A 13,369-nucleotide genomic window follows, 5' to 3' on the forward strand; every position below is an offset into this window, starting at 1 on the left:
GGCCCGGCGCCGCCACTTTTCTGGCTCCCAAAACCCACCGTTGACAACCACTCTCGAGCATTGTTCAGTTTCCGCACTCCGTGCAGGGTGTCAGGTTCCCCTTGCTCTTGACACTGACAGCCGTAAACCAGTCATGCTAGACTCTTTCGTTGTTTCCCCATCGTCGCATTCTACGAAAATATGTGTTTCATTCATAGTGACCGGTATGCAATGAGGTTCTCTTTGTTTCATAGTCACAATTTTCCCAGCAAATTGTATGACGTATACATGTGGACAAGGACGTGCTACAGTCAACTGTTGTTACCGCCCTGTCAATGTTGCAGATAGATGGCGGGATAGGATTTGCGACCGCCAAACTTCCGGTTCGCACGGGCAGTCCTGCAACATCAGACAGCTGTTCGGTGGTTGGCACTTTGGCGAAGAGAACAGTAGAGGCTTGTTGCACAGATTTGGGAGGGTAGAATAAATTGCATGCATATGCAAGGTGGATCATCCCGTCCCATCCTTATGACGTCGCGCTGGAGGTCGTGTGCAGCATCACGTATTCTGAGAAGACTGGACAAGTCAAATGGTATCAAAATAGTCGCAGTATGATTGCTATGGTCCTGTATAAATATACAGGGTATTTTTGCTTGCTATGCCGGCCGAAAACAAATAGGACTTCCCCGACATGGAAGAACATGCCTCGAAGGAGAAAAGAGCGAACGTGACTAAGAACAGACGGAAACAGAAACCCGGTAGAAACACCAAACAGAAGCGACTCAGGAACGCAAATGTGCCTCGTAATGTACAGACTGGCTCGTTCCCCGGTCAATTCAACCGCTTGATCCGGTCTTTGGCCACCTTCATCTTGCCCTGCACCCGGTCCGTGTCGTCGCTTAGTTGCTGCAGCATTGGCGCCTGCAGGTCGACCTCCTCCTTGATCGCCAGGCCCAGCTCCCGCTGCCTCTGTACTATCTTGGCCAGCACGTTTACCTCTTCGTCCTGGTCGGCTACTTTTTGTTTCTGCAGCTGCAAAACAGCATCGTTGTTCAGCTCTCGGGTCTGGTCCGTCTCGGGTAGCGGCGCGCCCAGAACGCGGCCGCCACCAAACGAGCGGCCGTTGCCATTGTTGCCATGGCCCACAGCGGCGGATCCAAAGAGGATGGCACGATCTCCTGTAACGGGTGCCGCCCCAGAGCCGGCGATGCTGCCACCGTTGCCGCCGCTGCCGCCTTCGCCATAATTGGACCGTGCACTCGCGAGACTCGCACTCAGCGTCTCTAGCCCATCCCGCTCCACGCGCGCCGCCGCCAGCAAGTCCCGTCGTCGTCGCAGCTCGCCCTCGCCCAGCCGTTTTGTTTCTTGGAGCGTCTTGAGCCCCGTCGTGAGTGCAGTCAGCAGACTCCCCGTCTTGACGAGCTCGCGCTTGGCCGCCGCACCGGCCTCGGCGGCGCCCGACGACACACCGCTGCCGCTGCCGCCGCTGCCACTGCCTGCCGTCAGCGCGGCATCTCGCCGCGCCAGCTGTGCCCGTGCCTCTTTGAGCGCGCTTTTCATCTCCTTGTGCAGGTCGATCCAGGTGCCGGGGTCGCTCGCCGCTGCCGCGTTGGCTGCTGCCAACCCAATAGCGGGTAGGCGACTCTCGGCGGACGCTGCTGGTGTGCCATTGTCTCGCCTCGCCGGCACGATGCCCTGGTTGCTACGCCCGCTGGCCGACGATGAGCCGGCGCCATTCGCGCTGGGCAGGTTCAGGAACGCGCGCCAGACACTGGTGTCGCGCCACCGGCGGTCGGGGGATTCGGCGATGGCGCGGAGGTAGGCTTCGAGGCCGACGCGGCGGTCTTCGGTGAGCTCCTGCGAGGCAATGGTCGATCGGAACCAAGATTTTCCTGGGAGTCGTGACGGTGGTGCTTCACCGACGAGGCTGGTAAGGCTGGCATCGAGAGCTGCAAACTCAGAGTACCGTTTTTGGAACACATAGGACCGCAGGGGCAGTCGGAGCGTGATGTTGTAGAGTGTATAGGCCTTTTCGCCGCCGGACGCCGCAACGGCGGACGTTGTCGGAATGGAGATCTCAATGGGCGGCGCCATGGAGGGCGAGGTGGGAGTTGTTGGAATGCAGATGGTATGAAGAGAGGATGTGGAATGAGGCGAGAAAAGCTCCAAGACAGGCGACGCCAGTGAAACCGGCGATGCCGATAGATGGGAGAAGCGAGAACCAAGCGAATGAAGAAACAATGACGAAAGCTCTCGTGCTTTAAAGGTATCCAGAGGGTTGAGTTAGGCACAGGCGGAGAAGCGAAAGAACAACGCAGCGAACTATACGAACAAAGAGAGCGGGCGATCCGGGCTGGAGATCGATGGTTAGTGATAGCTCAGAGTCGTCGGTTTTGATGTCGTCGGGTAACAGTCGAGATATATATCGATCGAGAAGCAGCACGGTCGTAGATGGAAGCGCGTCCCGGATTTGAAATGAAGAACGAGGAAAGAAAAGCAGGAGGATACATGCACGAGAAGAGAGAGGTGAGGAGAATGGGAGCCTTGACCACAGCCTCTACATCCGTATTTCGTTTCCAATAGGACGAGTCACCAGGGCCTCGAATGTGTTTCCCAAGACGGCAGAAAGTGGAGATTCAGGCGGCGAACATCGACAGTGCTCTTGGGCATTGGTTGCAAGCAGCTTAGCGCCGTATTTTGGCAGGTGGGCGGCTAGACCGGTCTTCCCAGCAGCATGTCTTAGCGAGTGAAAAGCCTCTGACGTAGCTAAAAGCGCCAAAAGCGTCTACTAAAAGTCGCTAACAACCGCTGCAAGGCATCCTCCTTCACCTGTTTCCTAAATGGTAAAGATGACATCGGTGCTGCCCGATTTGGATTTCAGTGCGATGTCACGTGATGTCGTTTACGCGTGAAAACGAGACAACGATCGAACAATTGGCGGCAACAAATAAAAGAGAAGCGTCAGGCATGCTGATGTAGCCTCTATTATTACTCGGTCATATCGTGTTTTTCATCAGTGCCTGATGCGCCTGATACCTATGCACGCCAATGAATGGTGGCACCTTTGTCACCCGCGACTCGTCTTCATCCGCCCGCATTCTCCATCTCTTCGCGGAGCTCTCCAAAGCACATCATACCAAGGGACATATCGCCCGATACAAGACACCCAAGGTATAGTAGTAAAAGAAAAAGTATCGTCCTCCCTTTTGTCACTCCTCACAAGTAGCTGTCGCTGCCCCGGCCGGCTGCTCCGAAGTCGGCTCCGTCGTCGGGACGCGCACCATATTTCGGATGCAGGTCTTGGCGCGCCGTGGGCGTGGCGAGGTCTTCGTTCCAGTCACCTAGAATGTCTCCTGGTCGTCGAGACCGGCCTCCTCGGCGGGGATCTCAAAGCCCTCCTCGGTCGAGTACAGGATCGTCTGGATGTGCTTGACGAGGCCGTCCTCCTGCTTTTCGAGCTCCGGGTCCTCCTCGACCGCCTGCTGGATCAGCAGCTCAATGTCGCGCAGCTTGCTAAAGTAAAAGTCGCGCTCGCGCTCGAGGCCCACGACGGTCTCCTTGAGCGTGTTGTTCTCCTGCTGCAGGGCGGCCGAGCCGGCGCCACCGCCCACGGCCTTGCCGATCCGCGGCCCTGCTGTGGGCGTCGTGCCCCGCCGGACGGCACCTGCCGAGACGGGCGCGCGCGCAGCGCCACCGGCCGAGACTGGGGCGCCCTTCCGCCGCGCGACGGCATCGTAGTCGCCGCCAGGGTAGTGCTGGTCCCAATAGCGCTTGGTCCACTGCAGGAACTCGAGGTTGTCCTGCATCTTGCACTTGACGAGGGCCTGGACGGGGATGGGATGGTCGATTTGGTGCTTCTGGAAGCAGCCTATGCGGGTTAGTCGAGGGACCTCTCCCTACACTCCATCCCATTGTACGCCTTGTCCGTCCTGCACTCACTTTGTAAGACTTTGAAATTTTGTATGTAGGCATATTCCGTGTTGACGTTAAACTTGACGCGCGACATGGGGATGTCGAGGAAGATGCTGTCGAAGACCTGGCACAGGGCGGCTCTGGAGTCGGAGGACACGACGGTCAGTGTCAGGGATCGCGGCACACCGCCTAGCCGCTCACGGGGGACACAGCACAACTTACCCTGTTCCACACTGCTCGACCTTTGTGACGTTGAGCTGCAGGAGGCTGTTCAGCCATTGCACGAGTTCCTGTCTGTGGGATGTGGTCAGCAAGGAGAGCTGTCAAACACCAACACGCGTACGCCACCATGCGCTCAGATTACCGCCGGACACGTTCTTGAAAGAAGGAGCGCCGGACACAAACCCTGATCGCACGAAGCTTTTTGTTCGAGTACTCATCGGGAACGCGGTGAGGAAGTGCGTACCTTGATTCACCCATCGTTGCGGCTAGAAGCGACACGAAGGAAACAACAGAGGAGAGAGAGGAAATATGCCGTCAAGACGAAAGCCGGACAACAGAAACGTTTGGGGTGCGAAAGCGAAAGCGACAAACGCTAGATGACGCAAGTCACGTTAAAAGGGGGCAAGAGGATGTCGCGAAAAAAAAAAAAAAAAAAAAAAAATCGAGAAGGGGTATCGTCTGTCGTCGGCTCGTTGGCAGTATGGCCGTTTGCGGGAGGGTGGTGAAGGATGCAGAAGAAGAAGATAAATCTCGAGATGGGGCTCGTGATAGAGGGAAAAGGCGTGGTAGTTACTTCCGGTTCGCGAAAGGCAGCAGAGGCCTGAAAATGTAGACGGCAGAAAATATGAGGAATTCCACACTTCGCCTGTCCAGTCCTTTCCTTCCGCTTCGGTTCCCAGGCAATCGAATTTCCATCATCGGCCTCGTCCAATCAACAAAACAAGCCAGCTCAACTACAGTGGGGTTGTGGCACATCCCCCCTGGTTCCCCTGTTTTCCAACCGGACGGGCAGCGGCAGACGACCGAGCCACTATTTTCCAGGCAGTGTTTTTATTTATTTATTTTTGACAATTCGTCGCCCCTGCAACAAGTTCCCCTCCCCCGTATGGTGCCCCTCCATTTATTGGTCCGTGCGCAGGGTCATGCATGAAGTCACGTGTAGAAAATATGATGAGTCCCAAATTGGCTTCAGGGCGCACAGGGCATCGGCACGCTATTCTTGACGCTAATTCCGTGACGCTGTATGTTCAGCCTTCTCTTCCAACAGACCAGGATGGTAATGGGCACAGCCTCGTCACGGACACGTATACGTGATTTCACTGGTTTCTTTTTCTCTTCATTTTGTTTTTCTCTTTTCTTTTCTTTTCTTTTCTTTTTTTTTTAAAAAAAAGGCCCCGTTTTGTAGTAAAGGAACGAATTATATGTGTAATCAAAATTTTCTAATGAATTTGTTTTTAAAAAAAACATTGACAATTCCCTTATTTATATCAAGGCACAGCGTTGACAAGTCTGGTTTACGATATGGACTAACCCCATCCCATCATCCGTTCTGTTTTGAACTGATCATGATCTTAGCTCACATTGTGAACTCTCCTTGCTACGGACAAAAGCGGACGGAGGCATTTAAAGTCCAGGTAAGGCTTGACAGTCACATGCTCATGGCGATGTTAAACCTCTTCATATGGCTCAACTTGTTCTATATCGGCCTCCACTAGATGTTGACATTATAATATAAAAGAGGAAGGACTGCATGCCCGAAACAAACACTCCAGGGCCATGGAACACGCGATGTAAATCCGTCATCAGGTAGATATGCACAAGTGCGCAAACACACCTGTCCACCTGTACACAAGATCATACATATGGGCGGAGAAATAAAGTTTTGATCTCGCCAACATTTTTAGGAGATCTTTGTAATATCCTTCCTACGCCTTACACTGCCAGTTGCCTGCTTTGCTGGGAAATGGTTTTTACGCAGCCCAAAACACTTGACAAATTATATAGCTATTGTCAGCTACACAGAAAGTGAAATGCTCTGATGCATCTTATACATATTCAATCCCGTGGACTTGGTCTGTGAGCCCTTTGTCATCGTCTTTTGCGTTGTCCCTGCCATTGACTTTTGTTGTCGGCGCTCCTGAAGAGGAAATCTAAGTCCGACTAGTCCTATTTGGGAATTTAAAATCCGACTTCAGCACTTCCTAATGGGGCAGCCACTGGGTGGTGTAACTTGATTGGCCTGGAAAGAACGACCTTCGCTCATGCCGATGAATATACACATGCCACTTGTCTGACAAACGACCGTTTGTCGCCTTTGATGGATCGGGGAGGAAAGTGCAACCGTCCTGATAATCTGTGCACCTTCCTCCTCCATTGACCCTGAATGTGCGTCGTCGAATGGGGGTAATTGTTTCCCCACCGCCCATTTGCTGAGAAAACCAGCTTCTTCACGATGCACTCCCTTCCCTTTTCCTAATTTATATTCGATGCTCACCAAGATACCTTTTTCCCTTTCCCAATAATATAGCACCTTCAGCTCACTTCATTTTCTACTTGGGTCTCATTTCTGCTCTCCTTTACTCAGGATATTTCCACTTTACTTTTCTTGCAACAATCATCTCAGATCTTCACATCTCAACACGACCCCTGTCGCTTCGCTTTCACTCAACAACAGGATACATACGAGCATCTACATATTCAACTATTCAACAATCGACCGGTCTTCTAAGCAACTAATACGCTTCTCTTCAGTTGAACTCGTTTCATTAGAGCCGTCTTCTATTCGACATACCTCATTCATATCCCATCCCGTGTATCTTCTTTTCAACCACCAGCAGAAGCTGCTTGACATACCCCAAAATGGCGTCTCCCCAAGGGCCAGTCATTGCCACGGACAGGGACATGGAAGCTAACATCCTGAATGATCCCTCACCGACACGCTTGTCCGGTACAGACGCTTCCGGCGCCGACACTTCCGGCGCCGATAGCATCGGCGAAAAGCCGGCCACTGTTCCAGGAACTGCACCTGCCGCGCCACTAGGACCTCCTCCGCCGCCCAATGGTGGCACTCGCGCATGGATGCAGGTTCTCGGTGCCTTCTTCATCAACTTCAATACCTGGGGCATCGTCAACTCGTACGGCGTCTTCCAGTCCTACTACTCGGCCAATTTACTGGCCACATCTACCGAGTCGGCCATCTCGTGGATCGGCAGCATCCAAGCGTTCCTCATGCTCGTCATTGCGGTGTTGTGCGGCCGAGCCCTCGATGCGGGTTACTTTTACACGGACATCCTCATCGGCTCGTTCCTCGAGGTCTTTGGCACCATGATGACCTCGATCTGCAAGGAATACTGGCAGGTCTTCTTGGCCCAGGGCATTGTCGTGGGCATCGGTGCCGGCATGGTCTTCATCCCCGGCGTCGCCATTGTTGGCACCTACTTCTCGACGCGCCGCGCCACCGCCATTGGCATCGCGGCCACCGGCTCGTGCATTGGCGGCATCATCTACCCTATTGCGCTGCGTCGCCTCATCATCAACATCGGCTTCGGCTGGGCCGTCCGCGTCATGGGCTTTTTGATGCTGGCCACGCTTATCATTGCCGTTGCCGTGATGAAGCCGCGCCTGCCGCCACGCAAGTCGGGTCCGCTGATCAACTATGAAGCTCTGCGCGACCCCACGTTTGCCATGTGGCTCGTCGTCATTGTCTTCTCGTTCATCGGCCTCTACGTGCCCTTTTTTTATGTCGAGCAGTACGCCACCCACATCGGCATCGACGCCTCCACGGCCTCGTACATGCTCATCATCATCAACGCCGCGTCCATCCCCGGCCGCATTGTCCCGTCCATGCTCGCCGACAAGTTTGGCAACATGTCCATTCTGATGCCAGCCGTCTTCTTCTCGGGTGTCATCACGGTGGCCTGGATCGCCGTCCACGACGAAGCCGGGATTGTCCTGGTGTCCGTCTTTCTGGGCTTGACCAACGGCTCCATCCAAGCGGTCGTGCCTGCCACCGTGCCCTTCCTGTGCCCGGACTTGACCAAGCTGGGAACGAACCTCGGCATGACGCTTTTCTCGGCCGGCCTGGGCATGCTCATCGGCAGCCCCGTGGCTGGTGCCATTGTGGACCACCAGTCTCGCAGTGGCACGTCCACCGTGTACTGGGGCGCGTTCTTGTTTGCAGGCGTCACGACACTCGCTGGTGCGTTCCTCATCGTCGTGGTGCGGCACATGAAGGTGGGCTTCCGCCTGGTGAAGGCATAAATCTGCGGCGGAGGAGGAAGAATGAATAAGAGAGTAAGAGAGTATAGCAAAAGCATGCTCGAGTCGACTTCCTATCAGGGGTTTTGTACTGTTGCATTTCCTCGGCGTTTGTTCCATTTTTGTCATCGAAAGGATCCTAGTTTGTCTTTTTATTCCGGTTGTGTCTTTAATTAGGGGCATCCTGAATTCCTAATGAGCGTATTTGTTGCGATTTTAACAACAAAATTATTTGAAGAATAGTAAAGTTAACAAAATTGATTTCAATAAAAAACGATGTAAATATTTATTCCAACGACTTAGAAAAAAAAAAATCAGAACAAGAAACATTTTGTATTCAAAAGATATTGTTCATTATCGTGTCATTTGAAAAGTCGAGAAACGACGAATCAAAGTCGCCCATGAGAGTACAATCAAAACTGCTGGGCACGGTGTAGGGAGCAGCCGTCATGTTTGAGCTAAAGTCGAGTCCGAACATGTCGCTGCCACCTGGAGGTACGTTTCCACTAATTCCACCAAACTCGGGCGTTGTGCCTACTGATGAGCCAGTGGCGGACACATCGGAAAGTTGGCCGGGACCACCTCCAGCCAATCCCATTGGTATCCAAGCCTGGGGCGCTGCACTTAGTACTACCATTTGTGGCGGCAGTGTACCCGGAGATATGAGCGGCATGGCAGCTGCAGAAGTGGTGGGCATCATGGACAGCGGACCTGCACCACGGCTTGGTAGCAGTTGAGGAGCTTGGGTCGTGGCTGCAACGTGACTGACGGCGGCCGTCGCGGCAGCGGCATCCTCCATACTGATGGCGGAGTCCCGTTCTCTCGAGGTCGACATGGCCTGATTTGCGTGCTTTTCTAGGGCAGTTTCTATTTCGGCAATCTGCTGCGTGGCCGCCTCGACGCCTTTGTCGTAAATATGATCAAAGTCGGAATAGAGACTATTTGTCACCGCGATGGCGACGGCGACAATCATGCTTGTCTTTGCTGTAACGGGCCCCAGGTGCGACCTGCCGCGCCACAAATCCAGTAGCCCCGACAGAGACTGGGTGAGCATCTGCTGGAAGATGGACGCAGTGTGCTGTTGTCGTGGATGAACTGAAAATGCCATCGTCTTATCAACGTCATGGCGCCGAAGACGGCCAACAACAACACAGCCAATAAGCGCTGCTCGGCCAGCATCCGTCCACATCAAATGCTGGGTCATGGTGCTGGCGTCACTGGCCGCCGTGTTCGGGTAGTCGGACAATTGCAGAGACGCTAGACTTGATGTTGACTTTGAACTAGCCCTCGACGCCCGTCCATCGCATTTTTTTTGCGAAAGAGACTGGAACTGGGTCAATATGGACGTTGTGTAGTCCCAGATCTCAAGAAGCCGAGGGCGTTGTGTGGCGAGATCGTCGGACGGAACCAGCTCAGCCGCCGAGTTGGACAAGATGTAGCTCGTCGACACAACGAGAAGAAAGCTGTGTATACCAACGGATATCAGGCTGCGCTGTAGTTCGACCGTAGGATCTGACACCGGTATCCCGGCCTGGAGGCTTGTTGGGAGCTCTTCTGCAAGGGAGGCGAAGCCACGCTGCAACAGGTCTTGTTGCTCAGTGTTGACTTGTGGTTTAGCCGAACACAAGACTTGGTGAATCGGGACCACAACGTTGGCCAACTTGGCGGAGGCGTAGTTGAACGAAGCATCGTTCTGCGCACTCTCGTCGTCCACTGTCCACTCTCTCAAACATTTGCTGATGTTCTCGTCGACCGGCATGGCGGCCAAGGAGGCCTTTAGCACACTGGCCGAGGGCAAGGGGCAGTCGATATCGTCCAGGCGCAGATTTAGTTGAGACCCGGTGCGTATGCAGTATGCGAGGTGCAGCCGCAAATAGCACGCCCAAAGCCGTTTTCGTTGCTCTATGAAGTAGGGCGACGCACCCGGAAATATTTCTGGGTTGCGGTGGAGCCCCATTCTCGTAACGATGTTGCTCGTCAGTCCGAGAAGGCCCATGCAGTCGTATTCTCCATCGATCTCGGAGCCCATGACAGTTCTGACAAGAATGAGCTGCAAAAGAACCTGCAGACTTCCCGTGCAGGGCTTTTGCACGCGGGAAGCACGTCGAACAAATTCCTCAACAAGGCATGCCAACTGGCGGCCATGGACACGATTGGCCTCTGACATTTGCATGCCGAGAGCCACCGTCACGAGAATCCGGAGCAGGTAGACAGAGTCCATCGCAGTAGCGTATTCACGTCGTTCCTCTGTCGAACAAGAGAAGGCGTTGTGCAAATCGCATGCCAACGTACCCGGGTCCACTATGTCGAAGATACGGCCATAGCTGCGGAAAAAGCGGCCAATCCACAGTTCACACGACGTCCTGTCCGGAAGCACAGAAAAAAGAAAGGAAGCGGTCATCCCGCCATGGGCTGCTAGACAGCCTGGAGGCAACAGGGTCATACCGGTGTTCGCAAGACGTAGCCGTTCCTTCAGGTCGGCAAACTCTCTCATACACGCATCGAAGCCGTGTGTTTGGTTGATCATGGCATTGATGACCATCATCTCGTTGCACGGGGCCATCCAGTGGCTGACACCGATGAGGCGCGTCTTGCGGTTGGATACGTGGACGATATGACCTTGAAATTGCTGCTTGGCAGTGTGAGATGGCCTTGTCGGAAGGTCCTGCGTTTGTTGCCTGCCTGGTATGGGCAGGGCCGCTGGAGCACGTGTTGAAGCCGGCCGTGGACCAGGAATACTGGATTGAGGCGATGTCGTCGAGAATGCCCGAGGAGAGGTCTTGTCGGACTCTGTAGAATCTCGTGCACGGGGCGATGGCGGCTTGCTTGTGGACGCAACTGAGGCCGTCTTGGCATGGTTGTATGTGCACTTGGATCCGACACCGCGCTGGGCACATGGCTGACAAGGCACCTCGCGGTCGCAGCGGACCTTTCTTTCACGGCATGGCCTGCAAGACATGACGTTGCGGACTCGGGGCCGCTTGCGACCAGCCTTCTTTTGGGCCTCCTCTTCGAACGTATCGGAGCTGAGATGACTAAAGGTGAGGTCTGCCATCGGCGCTGCTTTGTGGCTGGTGGCAGCAGAAGGGTTTGGATGGTGGTAGGAAGCCGAGGTGACGGAGATGATGTAGAGTGAGTGATGATGTGGATGGATGGGGTTCGACGTCGTGCGGCTGACGATGCAAAGAGGGCGGTTTGATATATTCCATAGAGGGCCCGGACGGTTGCGATGAGGGGCGAATGCGTTTTAGCACCTGTTTTGGACGACGTTGGTTGCTCGGATGCGGCGTAGTGTCCTTTGTAGGGGAAACAGAAGGAACTACCAACAGACAGGACAACGGATGTGACTGCCGTTGTTGGGGTCCAAATCTGGCCCTTTCCTCTCTTTTATTTCTTTAGCACCAGGAACGAAACGGGAAACTGCGATGGGCGACTGCGTGGTGGTACCAAAATATTTGAAGAGGAAGGAATGCGCGAAGAATGACGAGGTCTAAGGAAGGTGCGGAGTCTTATCCACGGGTGATCGGCGCTACCGGTGGGCAAGTACCGGCCGTTTTTGAGCTTATTCACTGGAGAATCGTTGAAGAAGCGCTGCAGGGGCTATGCCTGGCGCCTTTGGAGAATTATGGGGAGTACAGTAAGAAGCTGACTTCAGGGCGTTGACGATGTCGTATGTGAATTACCTAAAGTGGAAGTCTCGACATCTTCTACAAGTTTTGGTGGTGGTTAGCAGTTGAGATCTCTAGGCACTAGATAGGCATGACCCCCACGCGTTAGTGATTGGTGCTTTGGTGGCCAAGAGTGCTGTGGCGTCTGCCGTCATGCCAAAATACAGCCTGTAGCACGCCATTGCACCTGCCGTTTAGACGGCTCTTCATTCATGCTGCGGCGAAGGAAGGCACGAATGGCGCAGTGCCGCCGTGCCAGAAAAGGATCCAAAACACAACACAACGCTGGCATCCTATCTTGTTGTCCCACGCCTTGTTTTGCCGAAACTCTGCGGCCCTGCAGAACGCAGGTCGACGGACATGTCACCGCGCACGAACAGGGCTGATGTGTGCATGTGCATCCTTGCCCGGGCCAACCCGACAGGCTTATCAAGCAATACGATGATCCTCCTGCGCCAGCATGGCAATCTTCCAGATCATGGCGGTCGACGGCTATTGCTCACACCATTGTGAATAGGACGCACGTCAGCGGCAGCGGACCGACGGAGTGACTATCGAGTGGCCAGGCACATGAAGTAATACGAAAATAGGTCAGTCTAGGCTCCAAGGCCTCTGGTGTCTACTGTCAGCTTTTCCCAAAGTACTCAGTACTCAGCGAACTACTCTACGAGAGCGGAAGGAGACTTGCTGTGGTTGATTGTCCACCAGGAGAGCAGAATCTCACGTTGCTGACCCTTATCGCCTGCAACAGATTGCACTTTGGCCGACGGAGCACCGTGTATGGGTAGCACAGGTACGCCCTGTGCAATGTACCTCCAGGGCCACGCCGATGGGAGTCACAGAGTAAGGTGGCATTTCGGTCACCCTCATGCAGGATCTCATCATCCTCGACTGCCGTTACGAGATACGACCTTGGGGCCGCTGCATGACATCTGGCTTGTCTGGCGTCTGAGAACAAGGAAGCGAGTAGGATCAACGCGGTTGCTGCTCTGGACAGTGACGGCGTGATGCTTATGTGCAGACCAGCCCTGCTGCGGTGAATCTCACGTTTTCATCTGTGGAAACATACTGGCTCTACCACGGCCACTTTCTTTTCCTACCAACCTTTGCTCATTCGTCACCTTTCTCGCATTTATTTATTCCTATTACGACGCGTCTCTATTGATACCACCCAATCTGTGTCTGTGCCTGAACACGACATGATGCGAGGGCTGCCAGCATACCGCTGTCGAAGTAGTATCCTTCTTCGACACTCGTCACACTATGCTTGCGAACTGATACCCACGGCTCGGTCACCGCCTCATCTCGTTTAGACTTTTCTTGCCAAACGAGATATACTTCGGCTGTCAGCATTCGCTGTAGGCAGCCTTCGTGTCATCGGCGGGAATACTTGCGAGTCGAAAGCCGGCAACTTTCGAGGATATAAAACAGAGAAGGCATGGGCGCTGTGCTACACATGCAACCGACCATACCAGAAAGGCAGGTCAACGTGGCCAATAAATGCGATGAACCGTTGTTCAGTATTCACGACATGAACACGCCCGCAAAGC

At 54.1% G+C, this 13,369-nt stretch overlaps 4 protein-coding genes across 4 annotated transcripts; 1 reads left to right on the top strand and 3 right to left on the bottom strand.

The window, feature by feature from the left end:
• Positions 1-810: 810 nt before the first annotated feature.
• SPBR_00686 (regulator of vacuolar morphogenesis) lies at positions 811-2,073 on the bottom strand (the record flags this gene model as incomplete). Its single annotated transcript, XM_040759005.1, has 1 exon — positions 811-2,073. One exon carries the CDS (start codon positions 2,071-2,073, stop codon positions 811-813), a length of 1,263 nt encoding a protein of 420 aa, XP_040618525.1.
• A 1,247-nt stretch (positions 2,074-3,320) lies between these two features.
• On the bottom strand, positions 3,321-4,371 carry SPBR_00813 (microtubule-associated protein, RP/EB family; the record flags this gene model as incomplete). Its single annotated transcript, XM_040759132.1, has 4 exons — positions 3,321-3,847; positions 3,919-4,031; positions 4,114-4,185; positions 4,358-4,371. The coding sequence occupies 4 exons, from the start codon at positions 4,369-4,371 to the stop codon at positions 3,321-3,323; spliced, it is 726 nt and encodes a 241-aa protein (XP_040618526.1).
• Positions 4,372-6,753: 2,382 nt separating this feature from the next.
• On the top strand, positions 6,754-8,154 carry SPBR_00618 (MFS monocarboxylate transporter; the record flags this gene model as incomplete). The annotated part of the gene is made up of 1 exon (XM_040758937.1): positions 6,754-8,154. The coding sequence occupies one exon, from the start codon at positions 6,754-6,756 to the stop codon at positions 8,152-8,154; it is 1,401 nt and encodes a 466-aa protein (XP_040618527.1).
• A 334-nt stretch (positions 8,155-8,488) lies between these two features.
• Positions 8,489-11,206, bottom strand: SPBR_00188 (uncharacterized protein; the record flags this gene model as incomplete). Its single annotated transcript, XM_040758508.1, has 1 exon — positions 8,489-11,206. One exon carries the CDS (start codon positions 11,204-11,206, stop codon positions 8,489-8,491), a length of 2,718 nt encoding a protein of 905 aa, XP_040618528.1.
• Between the last annotated feature and the right edge of the window lie 2,163 nt (positions 11,207-13,369).

The sequence above is a fragment of the Sporothrix brasiliensis genome (assembly GCF_000820605.1).
Source record: "Sporothrix brasiliensis 5110 chromosome Unknown Cont19, whole genome shotgun sequence".
Lineage (NCBI taxonomy): Eukaryota > Fungi > Ascomycota > Sordariomycetes > Ophiostomatales > Ophiostomataceae > Sporothrix > Sporothrix brasiliensis.